Here is a 20,540-nt window from a genome sequence, read left to right on the forward strand (position 1 = left end):
AGGACTTATTTCATCAACCAAGGTATTATATTAATCAGTGTAATGTCGCCCACCTGACAGTGTATGTAGTTTATGGAGCACGATCCTGCTGACAGGTGCGCTTTAAATAATACTGCGCCCAGGTTACATACAAAAAAAATTTGTGAGATTACATACCATTACACAGAAGTACAGAAAATTACCGCCGCATTACAGTTTTATAACCATACGAAGCTGTAATCCAGTCGTCTGCATAAACCCGAAGTTGCCTGTAAACTGTCTCCGTCTAGAGCTATATATGGTTGTAGATTTTGTCAGTGATCTAAATCTGCCATGGAATGCAAAACTTCCTCCAGGATAAAGCCTTCTCCAAATCTTATTGTAAGTTTGTTAAAAAAAAAAAACCTCTTGATCATCCAACGCAATCGAAAATCTTTCGCAATTCAACGGTTACATGTGTCCCTAATGATGGGCTGACATTACCAACGTGTTTAGGGTCTGAAACGTGCAAGTGCTCTGATTGTTAATGTAAGTCATAATGGCTTTAGGTTAAGTTCCCACGTTGACATATTGGTGAGTTTTTAATGTTACAGTTTTTCTGCACCTATTAGGTTACTTGCATTTTTTTCATTATGTTTTTAAATACTTTTTTTGTTATGTCCTATATTAAATTAAGCTGCTTTATTTTTTAGATTATTCAGTATTTGGCTTTGACAAGACTTTGATACAGTTTTGTGCAGATTACGTGCATTTGTAGTGTGTTTCCACAGCAGAAATGCACTAAATATGCATTTTTTTCTTTATTTTTTTTGCCTGCAAATTTTCCGCATCAAATATAAATTCTATGGGGAAAATCCTCACATAAAATGCAGCATAACTGTCAGGGCTGTGGAATCAGTAAACCAAACCTCCGACTCCTCAGTCCAGCCTCACTACTGAGCGTGTACATAAAGTGCAGCACAGACTCATCTCAACTGAAAGACAAGATCCTTAGATCAGGAACAGACATTTCATAACTTCCCCAAATTCTTATGGAAACGTTTCCAGCACATCCGGTGGGGGGGGGGGGGGCAAGGAAATAGGTGGGATGTGAGGCAAGCAAGGGGGAAGGGGAGAAGTGAATATAATGAGGGTGGAGAGGGGGGTGGGGAGAGTACAGTTAGATCGTTAGAGAAGAATAGGATGCTAAATAACCCCAAAGTTTTATCTTGTATGCTGACCAACGCAAGAAGCCTGACCAATAAGGCGGATGAGCTGCGGGCGCTTATATCGGAGGAGAGGTATGACATCGTAGGTATAACAGAGACTTGGCTAGACGATAGCTACGACTGGGCGGTAAATTTATTAGATTATAGTTTATTTAGAAGGGACCGGAAACAGGGGAAAGGCGGAGGAGTCTGCTTATATGTAAAGTCATGTCTAAAAATCAGACTAAGGGAAGATATAGGAGAGGGAGAAGAGGGGGTCGAGTCCATGTGGGTAGAGATAGAGGGGGCAAAAAATAATAATAAAATATTACTGGGGGTCTGCTATAAGCCACCAAATATAACAGAGGAGAATGAGAATCTGCTATTAGGACAAATAGACAAAGTAGCAAAACATAATGAAGTGATTGTAATGGGGGATTTCAACTACCCGGATATTGACTGGGAAACAGAAACCTGTAGATCTCAGAAAGGAAAAAGGTTCTTGACAAATATTAAGGATAATTATCTCTCCCAACTAGTGCAGGAACCAACGAGAGGGAAGGCCGTGTTGGACTTCATATTGACTAATAGGCCTGATAGAATAACTGAGGTACAGATAGGGGGGCACCTAGGTAATAGCGATCATAATATTATCGACTTCAAAATTCCCTTCAGTAGGGTTATCAATAAGGGAACAACAAAAACATTAAACTTTAGGAGGGCGAAGTTTGATCAGCTGAAAGAAAACCTTCAACTTATTGACTGGGACAAAGTTCTTAATCAAAGGAATACGAATAGTAAATGGGAAACCTTCAAAAGAATTCTGAATACTCAGTGCGAGAGATATATACCGTATGGGAATAAAAGGGCCAGAAATAAGAGGAAACCAATATGGTTGAATAAGAACGTAAAAGGGGCGTTAAATAGCAAAAAAGAGGCATTCAAGAGATTAAAACAGGAAAACAGTAAGGAGGCACTAATGTGTTACAAGGAAAAAACGAGAACCTGTAAAAAACAAATAAAAATAGCGAAGGAGGAAACAGAGAAACGTATTGCTAAGGAAAGTAGATCAAATCCCAAACTGTTCTTTACGTATATAAATAGTAAAAGGATTAAATCGGATAATATTGGACCGATAAAAAGTGAGGAAGGCAAAATCATAGAGAAAGAGGAGGATAAAGCTAATCTATTAAATAATTTTTTTTCGACAACTTTCACAAAGGAAATAGAACTAACAGGAGAAACGAGAAGTGACAAACTTAATCCTCCACTAAGTATGACAAATCTAACCCAAGCTGGGGTACAGAAACACCTCAGTAACATTAAAATAAACAAATCACCAGGACCTGATGGCATACACCCACGGGTACTAAGGGAACTAAGTAATGTGATAGACAGACCGTTATATCTTATATTTAAGGACTCTGTTGAGACTGGGTCTGTACCACTTGATTGGCGACAGGCGAATGTAGTGCCAATATTCAAAAAGGGAGCGAAAAGTGACGCCGGAAACTATCGGCCGGTGAGTCTGACGTCCGTTGTGGGCAAAATTTTTGAAAGCTTCATTAAAGAGGCGATTACAGAGCATCTTGATGCTAATAATCTTTTAATCCCGAACCAACATGGATTCATGAGGAATCGCTCCTGCCAAACAAACCTGATTGACTTCTGCGAGGAGGTTAGCTCTCGAGTAGATCAGGGGGAACCAGTGGATGTCGTGTATCTCGACTTCTCAAAAGCGTTCGATAGCGTGCCACATAATAGGTTGGTATACAAAATGAGAATGATGGGGCTGGGGGAAAATGTCTGCAAGTGGGTAGCTAACTGGCTAAAGGATAGAAGGCAGAGGGTGGTTATAAATGGAATATACTCAGAATGGGTAAGCTTCACTACTGGGGTACCACAGGGGTCTGTACTAGGCCCAATGTTATTTAATATCTTTATTAACGACATAGTCAACGGGATAAATAGTAAAATATCAATATTTGCAGATGACACAAAGTTATGTAAAACAATTAATACAAAAGAGGACAGTGCAGACCTACAGAGGGATTTGGATAAGCTGGGTAGGTGGAGCATTAAATGGCAAATGAGGTTTAACGAGGAGAAATGTAAGGTCATACATATGGGAAGGAAAAATGGAAGTCACCAGTACTCACTGAATGGGAAACCATTGGGGAATTCAGAGATGGAGAAGGACTTGGGCATCTTGATTGATAGCAAACTAAATTGGAGTGCCCAAAGTCAGGCCGCTGCTGTAAGGGCAAACAGGGTAATGGGATGTATCAGAAGAGGTATAGCTGCAAAGGATGAGAACATTGTTCTTCCACTGTACAAAGCACTGGTCAGACCACACTTGGAATACTGTGCTCAGTTATGGGCCCCAATATATAGAAAGGATATAAATGAGCTTGAAAAGGTACAAAGGAGGGCAACAAAATTAATAAAGGGAATGGAGGGACTGCAATACCCAGAGAGGTTGGCAAAACTAGGACTATTCAGCCTGGAAAAGAGAAGGTTGAGGGGGGACATAATAAATGTGTACAAATATGTTAGGGGACAGTATAGAGATCTTGCCCGGGATTTGTTCTAAAGGAGGGATATTACGGTAACAAGAGGGCATTCACTAAGACTGGAAGAGAAAAGGTTTCAGCACCAGCATAGGAAGGGGTTCTTTACGGTAAGAGCAGTGAGAATATGGAATTCACTGAGTGAGGAGACGGTAATGTCGGATTCACTACACCAGTTCAAGCGGGGACTGGATGCATTTCTAGATACCAGGCAGATTTCAGCATATACTTAAAAATAAAATAAAATAGTAGGTTGATACAGGGATTTATTCTGACTGCTGGTTTCAGAGTCGGGAGGGAATTTTTCCTCAGGTGAAGATTGGCTAAATCATTTGGGGTTTTTGCCCTCCTCTGGATCAACTTTAGCAATTACAGAACTAACAGGTCGAACTTGATGGACGCAAGTCTTTATTCGGCTTTACAAACTATGTTACTACTGTACCCAATTTTTTATATGTTGTCACAGTCGGTCCATTTTATACAGACTCCACCAAAATGGACACAGACTCAGACTCCACAGCTCTGATAACTGCAAAAAAAATTCACATGGGAAGTCTGCTGTGCTTTAGGACCATGGTGGTGTTTGTGTAAGGACCATACAGGGTTTATAGACTAAGCATCGCTGCAGTGGGCGTTAGAAACACCAGTCCATGAGGTTACAGATGTCTTGGAGGGGGGTTGATCTTCTTGGATGAATGCATGTTATCATATATGACGTGGCCATTGATATGTAGGGTATGGAGCTACATTCTTGACGCGTGTGAATGTAGTATGCAGTATTCTTGTAGTGAGCGTTGAGAATGGAGATGTATATTCTGTGGGTTTTTCCAGCCCTGGCCGCCTGTCATAGCAGGTTGGCACAGGGCCAGGCTCCAGCTGGCTGCGGTTAACCGCACTTACCACACAGGAAGGTGTAGCTTGTGCAAACCTTTGGCTGAGGGATCATTTCACTCCCGGCCTCTTCTCTGTTCTCTTAATGGAAACTGCTTGGTTCTCACGAGTATTTCAAAGTTATTATTTCTTCCTTGTCCGTCATTGCTGTTTTTTTTAATGTTACAAAAGTGGAAAACCTAATATCCAGTGTCTAAAAACAGACCCACCCTCCCCCTTTTCTTTCTTTTTTTAGAGGGACTGCTTAATGCAATCTGTTATAGGAGACACGATCTGCATCTGTAATCATATAGCTGAAACCTTGTGGCACGGTTTCTGGCTTTCTTTGTGTGTTAATGGCATAGATTTAGGACACAATGGCTAATAAATATATTTAACGAAATAGATGAAATGCATCAGCGTTATCAGTTTGTAATATTTATGGGGATAGTGGATATTTCCGTGAATTATAGAATGGTCATTTCATTTTGTAGATTACAGATGCGGCGGGAAGGTTCAGAAATGTCTGAAATTATTATTTTTTTTTATGATTTTTTTTTAAAAGACAAGAAACCTGGCAATCTATCAGGGCTGTGTGGGCTTTTTATATCCACTGTAAGGCCACATTCATACATCCGTGTTCATGTCATCAGTGTTTTGGATCCTTGCGACATCAGTGTATAGTCCGTGTCTCTGGTTTTACCATCAGTTATCAGTGTTTTCCACGGATGGATAAGTAAATACATAAATGACAGCTTCTCCTATTCTTGCAATGTTCTATATGTACAGCACAAGAACTAAACACTGATGCCATCCGCGTTCAGATTTTTTGGGAACAGATCACGGCTGGATCCTGATGTTGATGATCCAGTGTTTTCGGGAGGCTGCTAAATGAGTTTTTCATTACGGATTCATTAACATCCGTGTGAATGTTTCCATCTGCAAGAAGCTGTCGTTTTTCTAGTTGATTAGTTTTCGTTTCTTTTTTATTTGTTTTTCACGGTTGTTTATTTATTGACTCTTAACAATGTATCAGTTAAAAAACAAATGAAACTTGATCGGAAAACTGAAGTACAAATCATGTATTCACTGTCATCCGCTTTACACGGATCCCCATAGGCTTTAATGGCAGAGTTTGAGCGCCAAAACAGATGAGGACAGGCTCAGAGTCTCATGATCAGGATTCATGGATCAGATGTTTATGGATCAATGAAACTCTGAGCTGGAGTGCTGTAGGAGAAATAAGTGACCCGCACTAGGACTTGTCATACAGATGTGTGAATGTAGCCTGAGATACAAGATGTGTACACATCAGTGAGAGGTCATCAGATGCTTTGTGTCACTTTAATAAGATAGGATTACTCCTGTTGTCACCATGGCCGCCCAGCAAACATGGCTTCCTAGCTGCACAATATTAACGTATCCCCTCCAATGCCCGGCAATACGCAGCATAGAAATGGAGCTCTTCTGTGTTTCCTCCTACAGATCTCGCCCTTAGTGTTTATTTTTGGATTGCAGCATTTTTATCTGCTTTAGGTTTTATATTAATATTTTAATATAGAGTCTGTTTCCTCTGCCGGCAGATAATGATTGTGCTGTATAATCGTTATGTCAAATAGACAGACATTATCAAAGAGCTCTTCACCAATGTGCTACCATTCATTTCCTTCCTATGCAGCCGGACCTGTGAAGTTGTGTCCTTATTAAATGCTTGGAATCCAGATGTGAATGAACACAGACGTGGACATAATGTTAAGCTGCAGTGCTGTGTCGAACCTGTCATATGGCCGATCAGAATGATGCCCTATAGATTTCCAGACTTTTATAGTTGAGGTTCCATTAAAGGGGTTATCCAGGACCAACATCTGCTATCCCTCCATAACATACAATTCCTGAAGAATGAGTAAATGGGTTGTCCAAAACCTAACAGTTAATTTAATATTAATGTCTAACAATTTAATTCTAAAAACTAAGCACTTTTCTAATATATTTCAATTAAAAATTCCCAACCGTTCTCTTTCTACTCTAACTTACTATCTGTGTTTAGCTTTTCTTTTCTTTTTATAACCGTCTTTGTGGGTTTTTTGGGGGGCGGTATTACATTTCCTTTCCCCTTTTTGGGCTCACCCTACCTCTCTTATCTGGATTTTGCCATATTGGATGTTTAATTCCCTATTCCTTGTTTTTAACTTTCTCTTAATGCAGATTTATATCATTTGTATTTACGTTTTGTCCTAGAACTTTTCCTTTCTTTGTTGGTCGTTGCATCTTTTGTGCAATTAGGACATTTTAGGGTTACAATTGTATTTATTTACTAATCTGAGAGCAGCATAATATAGAGCCAGAGACCCTGATTCCATCAATGTGTCACTTACTGAGCTTATGGATTTGTTGCTTAGTGTAGATTTGATAAAATCACAGTTTTATCAGCAGGAGATTATCACTAGAGGACTAGTAAACCTACTACCAAGTAGTCAAGCATATTCATGACCTATTTGACTGCGGTGTGGGCAGGTTATACAGAGCTCAGCATTCAGAGAACTAGATCTGCAGCAGAGAAAACTGTGATTATCAAAATGACAGCAAGCAGCTGAGTAAGTGACACCGCTGCTCTACATTATACAGCTTTCAAATGGGGTAGCCAAAACCTGGTGACAGGTTTCCTTTAAATTGTAATACATTAATATTAAATTCACTGCTAGGTTTCGGACAGCCCTCTTAAATATGTTAAATTTAACTTTCATAAAATAATGCGCAAAGTGTCAATAAAGCAAGTCTCGTATGGATGGATGGCTTGTTAGATCTTTGTATGATGTCCATGATCACATTGCAGCTGACATACAGAGCAGAAAGCTTGCCGTCAGATTCCTAGTGGAGAACTATGGCTTCAGGCTTTCCACCTATAATTTCAAACAATAATCTCTGAGCAGAAAATAAGATTAAAAAGTAGTTTATCATTATTAATATACACTGTGATTCTTTTTCTTCGGATTGACCTCCTGTGATAGATCAGGCTTGTGAAATATGTGCTATATAAATGATGAATAATTGTATCTATAGCAAGGACAGTAATAATTTATGAACTACGCAGCCCTTGTTGTTGTGTAATGACATTTCCTTGTGCCTTAAATAAAACATGATAAATGTTGGCTGTGCAATCTTAAAGGGCTTTTCTATTTTCTGAAAAGAAAATAGACAAGGCCTTGAAAGGTGATTAAATATAAGAGGCATTACTTACCTATTAAACCGCCCACCATACCTGCTCTCTGCTGGGCTGCTTAACTTGGCTTGCAGCAATAACGTGCTATGTACATATGCAGCCAATTATGATCTCATGCCATACACCGCTGCAGCTGGTGATCAGCTGCAGTGGTCATGTATGTAAATAGTGTGCCACTGCTGCAGCCAAGTAAAGTGAGAGCCGCGGGAGCACTTAAGTGGCAGTGATTGCATTAGGTAAGTGTCTTTATTTTTCTATCTCACACACTCTTGTCCTATAGAGCAGGAGGAACTGATCAGGTGAATATACACTGCTCAAAAAAATAAAGGGAACACTCAAATAACACATCCTAGATCTGAATGAATGAAATATTCATTGAATACTTTGTTCTGTACATAGTTGAATGTGCTGACAACAAAATCACACAAAAATCATCAAAGGAAATCAAATTTATTAACCAATAGAGGCCTGGGTTTGGAGTCATCCCCAAAATTAAAGTGGAAAAACACACTACAGGCTGATCCAACTTTGATGTAATGTCCTTAAAACAAGTCAAAATGAGGCTCAGTATTGTGTATGACCTCCCTACAACGCCTGGGCATGCTCCTGATGAGGTTGCGGATGGTCTCCTGTGGGATCTCCTCCCAGACCTGGACTAAAGCATCCGCCAACTCCTAGACAGTCTGTGGTGCAACGTGACGTTGGTGGATGGAGCGAGACATGATGTCCCAGATGTGCTCAATCGGATTCAGGTCTGGGGAACGGGCGGGCCAGTCCATAGCTTCAATGCCTTCATCTTGCAGGAACTGCTGACACCCTCCAGCCACATGAGGTCTTGCATTGTCCTGCATTAGGAGGAACCCAGGGCCAACCGCACCAGCATATGGTCTCACAAGGGGTCTGAGGATCTCATCTCTGTACTTAATGGCAGTCGGGCTACCAATGGCGAGCACATGGAGGGCTGTGCGGCCCTCCAAAGAAATGCCACCCCACACCATTACTGACCCACTGCCAAACCGGTCATGCTGAAGGATGTTGCAGGCAGCAGATCGCTCTCCACGGCGTCTCCAGACTCTGTCTCGTCTGTCACATGTGCTCAGTGTGAACCTGCTTTCATCTGTAAAGAGCACAGGGCGCCAGTGGCGACTTTGCCAATCCTGGTGTTCTGTGGCAAATGCCAAGCGTCCTGTACGGTGTTGGGCTGTGAGCACAACCCCCATCTGTGGACGTCGGGCCCTCATACCACCCTCATGGAGTCGGTTTCTAACAGCTTGTGAAGACACATGCACATTTGTGGCCTGCTGGAGGTCATTTTGCAGGGCTCTGGCAGTGCTCCTCCTGTTCCTGCTTGCACAAAGACAGAGGTAGCGGTCCTGCTGCTGGGTTGTTGCCCTCCTATGGCCCCCTCCACGTCTCCTGGTGTACTGGCCTGTCTCCTGGTAGCGCCTCTAGCCTCTGGACACTACACTGACAGATACAGCAAACCTTTTTGCCACAGCTCACATTGATGTGCCATCCTGGATGAGCTGCACTACCTGAGCAACTTCTGTGGGTTGTAGAGTCCGTCTCATGCTACCACAAGTGAAAAAGCACAACCAACTTTCAAAAGTGACCAAAACATCAGCCAGAAAGCATTGGTACTGAGATGTGGTCTGTGGTCCCCACCTGCAGAACCACTCCTTTATTGAGGGTGTCTTGATAATTGCCAATAATTTCCATCTATTGTCTATTCCATTTGCACAACAGCATGTGAAATTGATTGTCAATCAGTGTTGCTTCATAAGTGGACAGTTTGGTTTCACAGAAGTTTGATTTACTTGGAGTTATATTCTGTTTAAGTGTTCCCTTTATTTTTTTGAGCAGTGTACACTTTTGTGGAAAAGTTTCAAAGGCGCTGCCCAGTACTACGATATCGATGACATGAACTGTAATGTGCGCACAATCAGGCAAATGTCTGCAGTGTTTCTGCACCTCTTGCCAGCAAAAAACCCTGTGGAAAATCCGCAGCATTTTGATGCGTTTTTGCCTGCAGATTTGCCATGCATTTTTTTCAATGCTTTGTATATGAAAAAATGCATGGCAAAAATGCACAAAGAAATGGACATGCTGCTTCTTTTTCTACACATGAAATTCAGTCAAGAAAAATCCTCATCATGTGCACAGAACTTGCAAAATGTCATAGGAAACCATGGGATAAGGTTTGCAATATATTTTTTGGCCTATTTCTGCGCCGAAAAAACGCACCAAAAAAGCACTGTGTGCACATAGCCTAATACCTGAAAACAAGTACCACATTTGTACAGTGGTGTATTCTACCCCAAGTTCATCAATATCCTATTCCTGGACAATCGTTTAATCATTGTATATTTTGGATTATTAAACGAACTTACTAGAATAATATGAATTTGTTCATCCTAATTGTCATCTATAGGGATTGTTTGATCAACATTTTTCATTTTGCGCATTTCTCAGTCATTGATGTGATTTCTTGTGATGTTTGTAGGTGGAAGCTACAAAATAGTTTTTTGCAATAAAGTTGGTACGCTGCAATATATTTCATATCCCATTAATGCTGTAGGTGATGCTGTGCACATTTCCTCATTCTCTGTTAAAGGGAATTTGTCAGTAAGATCAACCCCATATATGGTACACAGGTCTTTGAAATGTAAATCCATCAACACCTTTATATTGTTTACTTGTTGCTGCATCCTTGAGTAACTAGCATTTAAATTAATATGCAAATGATGCATTAAAGGGGTTCTCCACTACTAGGACAACCCCTTCTTAAACTGTTTGACCCTAATAAATTAAAAAAAACCTTTACTCACCTCCCGTACTGGCTCCATTCCAGCGGTGTCAACACTCGCGGTCCCGGGGCTGTGATGCAGTGGAATGACACGTTGTGCCCGGCACCCAATCTCTGCTGGTGTCACTGGCCCTGGCCTTCGGACAAGCTGAACATAAAGAGCAAGTCCGGGATCAGCTGCATTACGTGTCATTTCACTCCAACACAGCCCCGGGATCGCTAGTGGCGACACCGCTGGAACGGAGCCAGCACAGCAGGTGAGTATAGGGTTTTTTCATTTTATCGGGGCCGAACAATTAGTTTAAGAAGGGGTTGTCCTGATGGTGGACAACCCCTTTAAGTGCTCTGGGTGTGACAGTCACTGCCTTCCCAGGTATTTTCCTTGTCCAGCAACAGACTAATAATAATAATCTTTATTTTTATATAGCGCCAACATATTCCGCAACTCTTTACATACACTATTATTGCTGTCCCCATTGGGGCTCACAATCTAAATTCCCCATCAGGATGTCTTTGGAGTGTGGGAGGAAACTTGAGAACTTGGTGGAAACCCACGCAAACACGGGGAGAACATGCAAACTCCTTGCAGATGTTGTCCTTGGTGGGATTTGAACCCAGGACCCCAGGCTAACCACTGAGCCTTATTGATGGCCCACTGTCTGTTGCATCAGGCACCAGGCAAGGAAATCAGGCAGTGAGCTTCCAAAGAGGCTGGTGCTGGGAGGGGAAACAACCTGGGAAGGCAGTGACTTAAGAAGGGCTCTGTCATGCCTAGAGCACTTGGCACTTCATTTCCATATGATGCACAATGCTAATTACTTGGGAATGCAGTAACAGATAAGTTTTATAAAGGTTTTGATGGATTTATATTTCCAAGGCCTGCATGACTGACTATGCTATTTGAGGGGGTGGGGGGAAGAGCTTAAGCCTGACATACACATTAGAGGGCTGTTGGACAGTTGATGGTTCGGCTGATAGTTTGGCCATCTGCCATGTCTGCCAACCCTCCCATACACAGGAGCTCTTATTCGGCTGAGTGCTTCTGTGTTTTCTATGAAAGAGTGGTCAGCAGACTTGTCTGTGGCAGCTTATCTCTGGGGGCATTATTATCTCAATATCCGATCTCCAATACACATTAGACTGTGGCCAAACCTGTGGGTCTTAGTTTGGGTATAGGGTGTGGGGGGCTTTACCGACAGATTCCCTTTAAGCTTGCATGAGGCAATAGTGTGAAGTTCTTATCATGTAAGTAACGTTAGGATCACTCTCATACTGTGCCCTATTTTCTAGAATTTCTGCAGTTCTTTATTATCATCACACATAGATATATTTTGTTATTCATTTTTTTACAATGGGCACATGATTGTTTCCACTAATAACTTTGTCTCGACTGTCACTTCCCATTAAATAATTTTTCACATTAGCGATATAATTACAACAGTTCTCTGATGTAGTTGCTGTAAAAAAAATGTTTATCATCAGCTCCATATTTATAAAACCTCACGAGAATGACACGCTGGTGTTGGCAAATCAGACCCATTGTGGCACTCCTTAGAAGTGTCTGTAAGATGCCCTCAGCATGGGCAGCTTTATGATCTGTCTTGAGCAAATCTGTAGATCATTGCTTATATGCTCGCAGCAGGACGGCTGGATTTTATTTCCATTTGTAAGTGGACATGGCTGGATGACTCATTGCACTGAATAGAAATATCTGTCTTCACATTCAATATGCGCATAAAATCAGTATTTTTATTTCAAATTTTTTCCTTTCTTTCCATTTCTAGTTGAGCGCCAACGTTCTGATCTTCCTTTGCACAAATATTATTGGTATTTGCACCCACTACCCTGCAGAGGTGTCCCAGAGACAGGCGTTTCAAGAAACACGTGGCTACATCCAGGCCCGGCTGCACCTTCAGAGAGAGAACCAGCAGCAGGTAAGTGTGAAGTTACAGCTATGTGTGCCACGTCACGTGGCATCAGCAGGGGAACAGCTAGCAAAGGAGTAGCCAAGCCCCCAGCCCACAATGTAACATCCGTCACAGGGCCCCCACGTACAATGTGCCACTTATACGATTAGTGTCTTGCGTGGCTACATCAGGCGCCCAGGCATGGCTGAGTCTGTCCCCTGCATCCATTGTAGCCACACAGTGATAGTGGGACACAGGAATGGCAAGTAAAAACAAGGTGATTAAATAATTAATTAGCGACAAGAAAAGCGACACTGTTGAACAGAATTGCTGGGATTTAGTTATTGATTGCCTATCCTTCAAGGTAATGTGTCACCAGAAAATGATACATTGTTCTAATCGAGTTTTTGTGTTACTTGTATTAATAAAAAATGTTGGCACTGGTATTTTTTATCATGATTTTTATTAAAGGGGTTTTAACAGGCGCAGTTTGTTTTTTTAGAACAAACAGTGATTTACTCGCCCTCCCAGGGTCCAGTGCTGAGTCTCTGCCGCTGTTCCCGGTATCGGTTATTGTCTGCAGCGATGATGTCACATCTACTGCATGGTGGCATATCCATGAGCTCAGCGGTTCTACTCGACGGCATATGCCGCTCACAGCCACTGAGCTCAATGATTGGCTGCTACACTGTCGATATTGCGTCAACTCTGCAGAGAATAGTCTCAGGGAGCAGCGACAGACTGTACTGGACCGGGGGAAGGCAAAACAATTTTTTTATTTATTTTTTTTAAAAACATACTGCACCAAAGGTTTTCTTGAAACACAATTAGTAATCTAGAAATCTTCTCACTAGCCACTGGGGCTTTTTTAGTCTCCTACTTCCTGTCCTTTCATGAAACCTTTTCAGCAAAACTCCTCATCAGTAGAAGCAGGATTATAATGGCTGATAACACCTCTATACACAGCTGATAACACAGGACCCACCAATCACAATAGGTAATTTCATCATTCACTTCCTTTCATAATGACTTGTGCACACGCTCATTAGATGCTTCAGTACAAGAGTCTGTTCATTGCTACTAATGTTCATGTAGATTTTTAGAAACATCAAGAAGTTGGAGATTAAAATGCCCCAGTGAGCAGTATGAAAATTGCAAGATTTCTGTTTTGTTTAATAAAGATTGTGATATATAAAAAAAAAAAGCTAACATTTTTTTTTTTTTTTAAAAAAAAGTAAATTTAATATAAAAACCTGATTTAAAAAGCAAATGTCAGTCGATTCATGCTGCCCAAAGACAGAGCCTGGTGCACGATTGCAGCCAGGTATGTTTTTTTATGAAACGATTCAGTGTTTCAGACTGAAAATAGTTTGAAGAGCCAAGTTCTGTGCTGCACTGGAGTGGCTTTATCCTGCTTGGCTCCAGGTGATTGATAGGTCTATCCCAAGTGTATACTTAGCGAGAGACCTGTTAGCCACCTCTAGTGGCGCTGGGAGAAGCCATAAAGAGAAAATATAGTTTAAAGAGCCTAGTCCAGCGCCGCCCCTGGTCGGCTCTTCCCAGCACCACTAGAGATTATTTACAGGCCTCTCACTAAATAGCGGTGTGGTAAAAAGCTAGCCAGGGGTGGAACCGGACTAAACTCTTCAAGGAGTTGCCCAATACTTTAATAATAATAATAATAATAATTTTTATTTATATAGCGCCAACATATTCCGCAGCACTTTACAATTAAGCAGGGACATGTACAAACAATAAATTCAATACAGGGTGAGACAGTTTAACAGTTACATCAGGAGTGAGGTCCCTGCTCGCAAGCTTACATTCTACACGGAAATGGGGGGACACAATAGGTGGAAAGTGCTTGTTATTTCAGGTCAGGCAATTATAATAAGTTGGGATTATCATATAAAGCTGTATGATCCGGTCATTAGCTTGTATGTTAAAGTGTAATACTCAATTACCGAGTGCAGTTATCGTGTGCATGGAGGGTGTAGAAACAGATGAACAGTAGGGGGCAGATTCTGAGTAGTATTCAGGAGGGAACAGGGGAAAGTTAGTTTACTGGGTATTTGAGATGGTAGGCTTGTTTAAAGAGATGGGTTTTTAAAGCGCGCTTGAAGACATCGGGGCTAGGCATCAATCGGATCGTCTGGGGTAGAGCATTCCAGAGAACTGGCGCAGCACGAGAGTAGTCTTGGAGACGGAGGTGCGAGGTTCGGATTATGGGGGATGTTAGCCTTAGGTCATTTGTGGAACGGAGGGCACGTGTAGGACGATAGACTGAGATGAGAGAGGAGATATAAGGTGGTGCAGAACTGTGGAGAGCTTTGTGGGTGAGAGCAATGAGTTTATATTGGACCCTGTAGCGAATGGGTAACCAGTGTAATGACTGGCACAAGGTGGAGGCATCAGTGAAGCGGCTGGACAGAAATACGACCCTGGCTGCCGCATTCAGGACAGATTGGAGAGGGGAAATTTTGGTAAGAGGGAGATCGATCAGAAGAGAGTTGCAGTAGTCCAGACGAGAGTGAATAAGAGCGACAGTAAGAGTTTTAGCAGTTTCCAAAGTGAGAAAAGATCTACTGATGTGAAATACTTTCACATTGATTCCATATCCATAGCACCCCTGCCGATCAGTTGTTGTTGGTGCCGCCGGCCGGAAGTCCTTACCTGCGGTGTTTGACTGTGAAGTTGTAGTGGCCGGCGCTTGTTACTGCACATCCGCCTCCTATTCAATTCAATGGGAGGTGGATGTGCAGTACCCAGCGGCGGCCACTACAAATGGACGGCCAAGCATCGCAGGTAAGGACTTCCGGCCGGCACTGATAACAGCTGATTGGCGGGGGTCCCCTGCCGATCATACATTGATCGCATCAATGTGAAAGTAGTGGACAACTACTTTCAAACTATATTTTGTCTGAAATTCCAGAGAATAATCTATCTTGCTGTAATTGTGTAGCCAGATCTAGTTCATGCTTCCTGTGGTTTGGGCAGCATGAATCAAGTGGCAGGTTCCTTTTAAACAATAGGTCTTTTTCTGTTGACACATTAATCTAATGTGCATGGCAGTCTTGTTAAAGTCAGCCCGAACCGCCGATATTAATGTGATTGACCAACAGTCTAATATGTATGGCGGGTCTCCCGACTCTCCCCTGACAGATGGTGTCGGGGAAGAGAAAGATTCGGCACATTGAATTTCTGAAAACCGATCCTTTTCTTTTCTGGGACAAAAACTGCAGAGAACATAGGAATACTCTGCCACACCGAGTGTTTTGTGTATAGAGGAGTCAGTACAGGTGGCTGTTGGCCACACAATCGTTTTCCTGACTGCTATATAAACTTTACTGGAGAGCTGTGACCCCTTCATTGCCCAGCAGGCACAGAGCTGTAGAGTTTGTAGTGGCCATGCCTGGTACTGTAGTCTTTTATGTGGATAGGACCAAGCTGCAGTGCTGGGCACAGCTGCTACAAAGTCTATTCTCCCGTGCCTGGTAAAGAACTGAAGGGACACTGCACCCCCAGTCAGCTGAGCTATAGAGCAGCAATGAAGATGCCCCCCAATCCTCCATATTGTCCTAAGGATGAGGTCTGAGCAGCTAGTCATCCACTGAGCAAACTAAAGGGTTACATAGCACCACAAGATTATGAGCTGTTGATCATTTCCAATCGAGACTCATAAAGGGGATCTGTCACTGTTTTTATGCTACCCCATCTGTGAGCAGTATTATGTAGGGGCAAAGACCATGATTCCTTTTACTGAGCTGCTTGTTGCAGTTTTGATAAAATCACCATTTTCTCTGCTGCAGATCTAGCAGTTCTCTGAATGCTGAGCTCCGTATAACCCCGCCCACACCACTGATTGGCAGCTTTTTGCCTATGCACAGTGTACACAGAAAGCTGCCAATTAGTGGTGTGGGTGGGGTTATACAGAGCTCAAGAATATGGAGGACTACATGGCAGCAGGTTTACTATTCCTCTTGTTTGTCTCCTGCTGATAAAATAGTGATTTTATCAAAACTACAGAAAGCAGCCCAGTGACACATTAGTGGAATCAGGGTCTCTGTTTCCACATCATGCTGCTCTTAGATTAAAGGGCAAATTCCTGGTGGGATTCCCTAGTTTGTGGGTTGAAATCCTGTTGACACATTCTCTTTAAAGGGGTTTTTCCCACCTTGCATCCTTCATCCCTGTTTTTTTCCATCATTACCCATTTCCCCATTGTGGTAAAAAATATAAGTGGTGGCATAAACTCACTTTTCTTCTGATGCCCCCATCACTCCTTCGTCCTGCTGGCGTTGTACCCTGCCAATGTCCTCTGCTGTTGAGATTGTCTGCAGCTTTCAATCCATGATTGAAGAGAGAGAGGAAACTGGCAGGGGTCACAGCCTGCTGGACGGAGATGTGTCGGAACGGAAGGTGAGTATATGCGATTTCTTATTTCTTTACCACAATGGAGCCATATGTCAAGATAAAGAAAGGGGCGGAAACACAAACCTGGCACGCTTAGGGCTTGTCTCATTGACTGACTGCAATTATTATTTTTGGAAAGACCTGCAAAAATGTCAAATAACTGGTATTGTTTTTTTTTTCTTCTATATGTGACTTCACCTCTACTGTGCAGGAGCGCCTCCTGCTGTCTGTGCTGCCTCGTCATGTTGCAATGGAAATGAAAGAAGACATAAATACCAAAAAGGAGGATATGATGTTTCACAAAATCTACATACAGAAGCATGACAATGTGAGGTAATGTGGAGCTAGGACTTTACTTTTCCTGATTAAACCTTCAGAAATGCACAGTACAAGATGGCTGGACGTCCTGCGGCAGGGGACTGGAGAAGCTTTAGCCACTTCACCTTCAAGACGTATAATCGGGTTATGCATTGGCGATGTAATGGTCTGTACTTCTTGAAATAAGAATATGTATTTAATTGCGTTTGACCTCCCGGTCTCTCTTTGCAGTATCCTCTTTGCGGACATTGAGGGCTTCACCAGCTTGGCATCACAATGCACGGCACAGGAGTTAGTCATGACTTTGAACGAACTCTTTGCCCGATTTGACAAGCTAGCTGCAGTAAGTGACTGATCAATGTGAGATTTATGTAAAATGTATAATTAAAAAAGAAAAAAGTCTGCCTTATCTCATACTGTATTGTTTAATGAAACAAAATCCCATAGAAACACTTCTTTATTATTGCAAAGTAAAAAAAAACAACACCCATTAGGTAGATTCATATAGATGTGCTGTTACATCAATTATATATGTTTATTAATAATAAATCTCTCTATATAGACTTATATTACTTGTCAAATCTTATGGACCCTGGGAAAAGGAGGATAAATTCTCCTTATTTAATTCACTAGTGCAGAAAGTATCCCTACCTTGTTGTGTAGGTTGGCACACCCTAGACTGTATACAGACCCTCTATGCCCCTAGGTTAACCTGTTGTCATAATTGGTATAGGTCTAGTATTGGTTATGCATATTTGCAATGGTCAGATAATTATGCAAAACATATACAAAATAATTCCAGGCTAAAGTTCATGGCCACTGATCCTCAGGGAAATCTCTGCAACAAAAACACATCCAGCATGCGTCCTGAGTACTTATCTGGATCACATTCTGTTGCAGGGATTTCCCTGAGGATCCGTGGCCATTAACTTTAGCCTGGAATTATTTTGTATATGTTTTGCATAATTATCTGACCGTTACCAATCTGCATAACCAATACTAGACCTATACCAATTATGACAACAGGGTAACCTAGGGGCATAGAGGGTCAGATATCGAGGAACGGGGCATCACTTGATTACAATCTAGGGTGCCACCATTCGCGACCAGGTTGGTCCTCTGCACTAGGGAATAGTAGAGAATTTATTCTCCACTTTCTTAGGGTCCATAAGATTTGACCAGTAATATAAGTCTATATACAGAGATTTGTTATTAATAAACAGATATAATTGACAGTAACAGTACATATCTATCTGAATTTACCTATTGATTGGGCTTTTTTTAACTTTGGAATAATAAGTGTTTTTAAAGGGAACCTGTCACCTGAAAAAATTTGATTAACCTGCAGATATGAGGTTAATCTGCAGGTTAATATCGTTGTGAACCTGCCTGGCGCCCGCACTTAGACCCACGTTACCAGGGGGAAATTAACTTTATTCCCCTTGGCAGCATTCCGGTTTCAGCCAGGACCGGGTTGCGGTTACAGCCTCTGCTCTCTATACACAGAGCGGTGACTGAACCCGTGGCTGAAACCAGAATGCTGCCAGGAGGAATAAAGTCAATTTCCTCCCATTATGGCAGTCCGTATATTTCCAGTACCATAAAATTCGGTACTGGAAATATCAGTGTCCTGTGTGTGTGCGTGTGTGGCAACCGTGTACCGCCTGTGTGCCTCATCAGGATCACACTTTCCGGCACCTGGGAATCAGCGCTACAGTTAGCGCTGTTCCCAAGCGCCGGGTGCTGAACACTGGCCTCATCATTGTTCCTTGCTCGCGCTGTGATCCGCACCAGCAGGGACAATGTTGGGAGTAGTAGTGCCTGTGTAAAAATAAGAATAAAATCCTTATACTCACCTGTCTGGAGATGTCCCCTTCTGTAATCTGCTGACACCGAGGAGCCGGGGAGAATGAGCCGCTCCAGCGAGCGGGGCCCTGCACTGAGCGGAGCTCAGGAGCGGTGTTGTGTCACTCAGTGAGCTCAGCTCAGTGCTGGAGCGGCTCATTCTCCCCGGCTCCTCGGCGTCAGCGGTCAGAGGATTACAGCAGTGGACATCTCCAGACAGGTGAGTATAAGGATTTTATTATTTTATTCTTATTTTTACACAGGGACAGTGTGGGAGCAGACACTACTACTCCCAACATTGTCCCTGCTGTTGCTGATCACGTGAGCAAGAGACAATGATGAGGGCAGCGTTCAGCACCCGGCGCTTGCGAACAGCACTAATTGTACACTGATTCCCAGGTACCGGTACGTGTCACCCTGATGACACACGTTTGTTCAGCGCGAGACATTTTGCGGACCGTGCATCTGGAAAAAAACGGACATGAGCACACGGACACATGGTCTGTGGAAACACACTGACGTGCGCAGACCCATAGATTTGAATGACTGTACGTGTGTCAGTTTCTCCACACGTACCGGAGATACTGACGTATGAAAGAGCCCTTAATGTGGATCTAAGAGCAGGTGTCGATTAACCCCATATCTGCAGGTTAGTAGTGTTTTATCAGGCGCCAGGTTTTGTTTTGTTAGACAGTTATTGATTACATTTTTGCCATCAATAGTTGTGAGCCTTGTATCTCACATTACCATTTCCTTAGCTGTATGCTGGTGACTTAGGCTGTAAAACTTTTTAATTAATGGAAGGGGGGGGGGGGGGGGGGGGGGAGACATGTAAGGGTTGCAGTCACCCAAAATCCCTCCTAGCCCCAAGCAGTAATTTGTTTCTGCAGACAGATGTGTCCGGAGGAGCCGATGATGAAGTATAATACCAGGACTAGTAATCTGACTACTACAGAGCTATTTTCGTTCTCATTATATATTTAAAATCATATTCATGTTAATGTCAAAGTTGTGGCCAAAAGCTGAGCATACAGGGAGCTATGTTGTAACATACGAATATCTGTGTATGTTTCCACCCGTGGTCTGAAATCTAGTTTAGCTCCAAGTTTTAAAACTGAAAAAAAAAAATTGGCTGCATTAAAAATTGTGCCACACACAGACTACAAATTTCCGAATTGTTGAGCATGAGTAGGAGGCCCCTGGTGAGGTTTGGCAGCCGTGCGACTCCCCTCACAAGCAGATTTCAGACATTATTTGGTTGCCTAACATTTGGGCGTTTTAACTTTTCCTTGGAGCTTGTTCTTGTTGAATGCTTTTTTTGTGGTTCTTCTAATTATGTTACTGACTCATGGTTTCATAATTTGTTTTAAATGATTCCCACTTTTTTTTTTCACTGCTTGCCGAACAGTATGTGAGGAATAAGCG

At 42.3% G+C, this 20,540-nt stretch overlaps 1 protein-coding gene across 4 annotated transcripts in view; it reads left to right on the plus strand.

Annotated features, from left to right (window-relative positions):
• The window catches only part of ADCY6 (adenylate cyclase 6), a 217,129-nt gene that overhangs the window by 126,722 nt on the left and 69,867 nt on the right, over positions 1-20,540 (plus strand). For all 4 annotated transcript variants that reach the window (XM_073663800.1, XM_073663797.1, XM_073663799.1 and 1 more), the window contains exons 4-6: positions 12,417-12,566; positions 17,164-17,285; positions 17,502-17,613. In XM_073663800.1, coding sequence (XP_073519901.1) covers positions 12,417-12,566; positions 17,164-17,285; positions 17,502-17,613 — 384 coding nt within the window. The remainder of the gene's footprint in view (positions 1-12,416; positions 12,567-17,163; positions 17,286-17,501; positions 17,614-20,540) is intronic.

This window comes from Phyllobates terribilis, unplaced genomic scaffold (genome assembly GCF_046119375.1).
Source record: "Phyllobates terribilis strain yellow unplaced genomic scaffold, ASM4611937v1 Scaffold_2__4_contigs__length_985480577, whole genome shotgun sequence".
NCBI classification, from domain to species: domain Eukaryota; kingdom Metazoa; phylum Chordata; class Amphibia; order Anura; family Dendrobatidae; genus Phyllobates; species Phyllobates terribilis.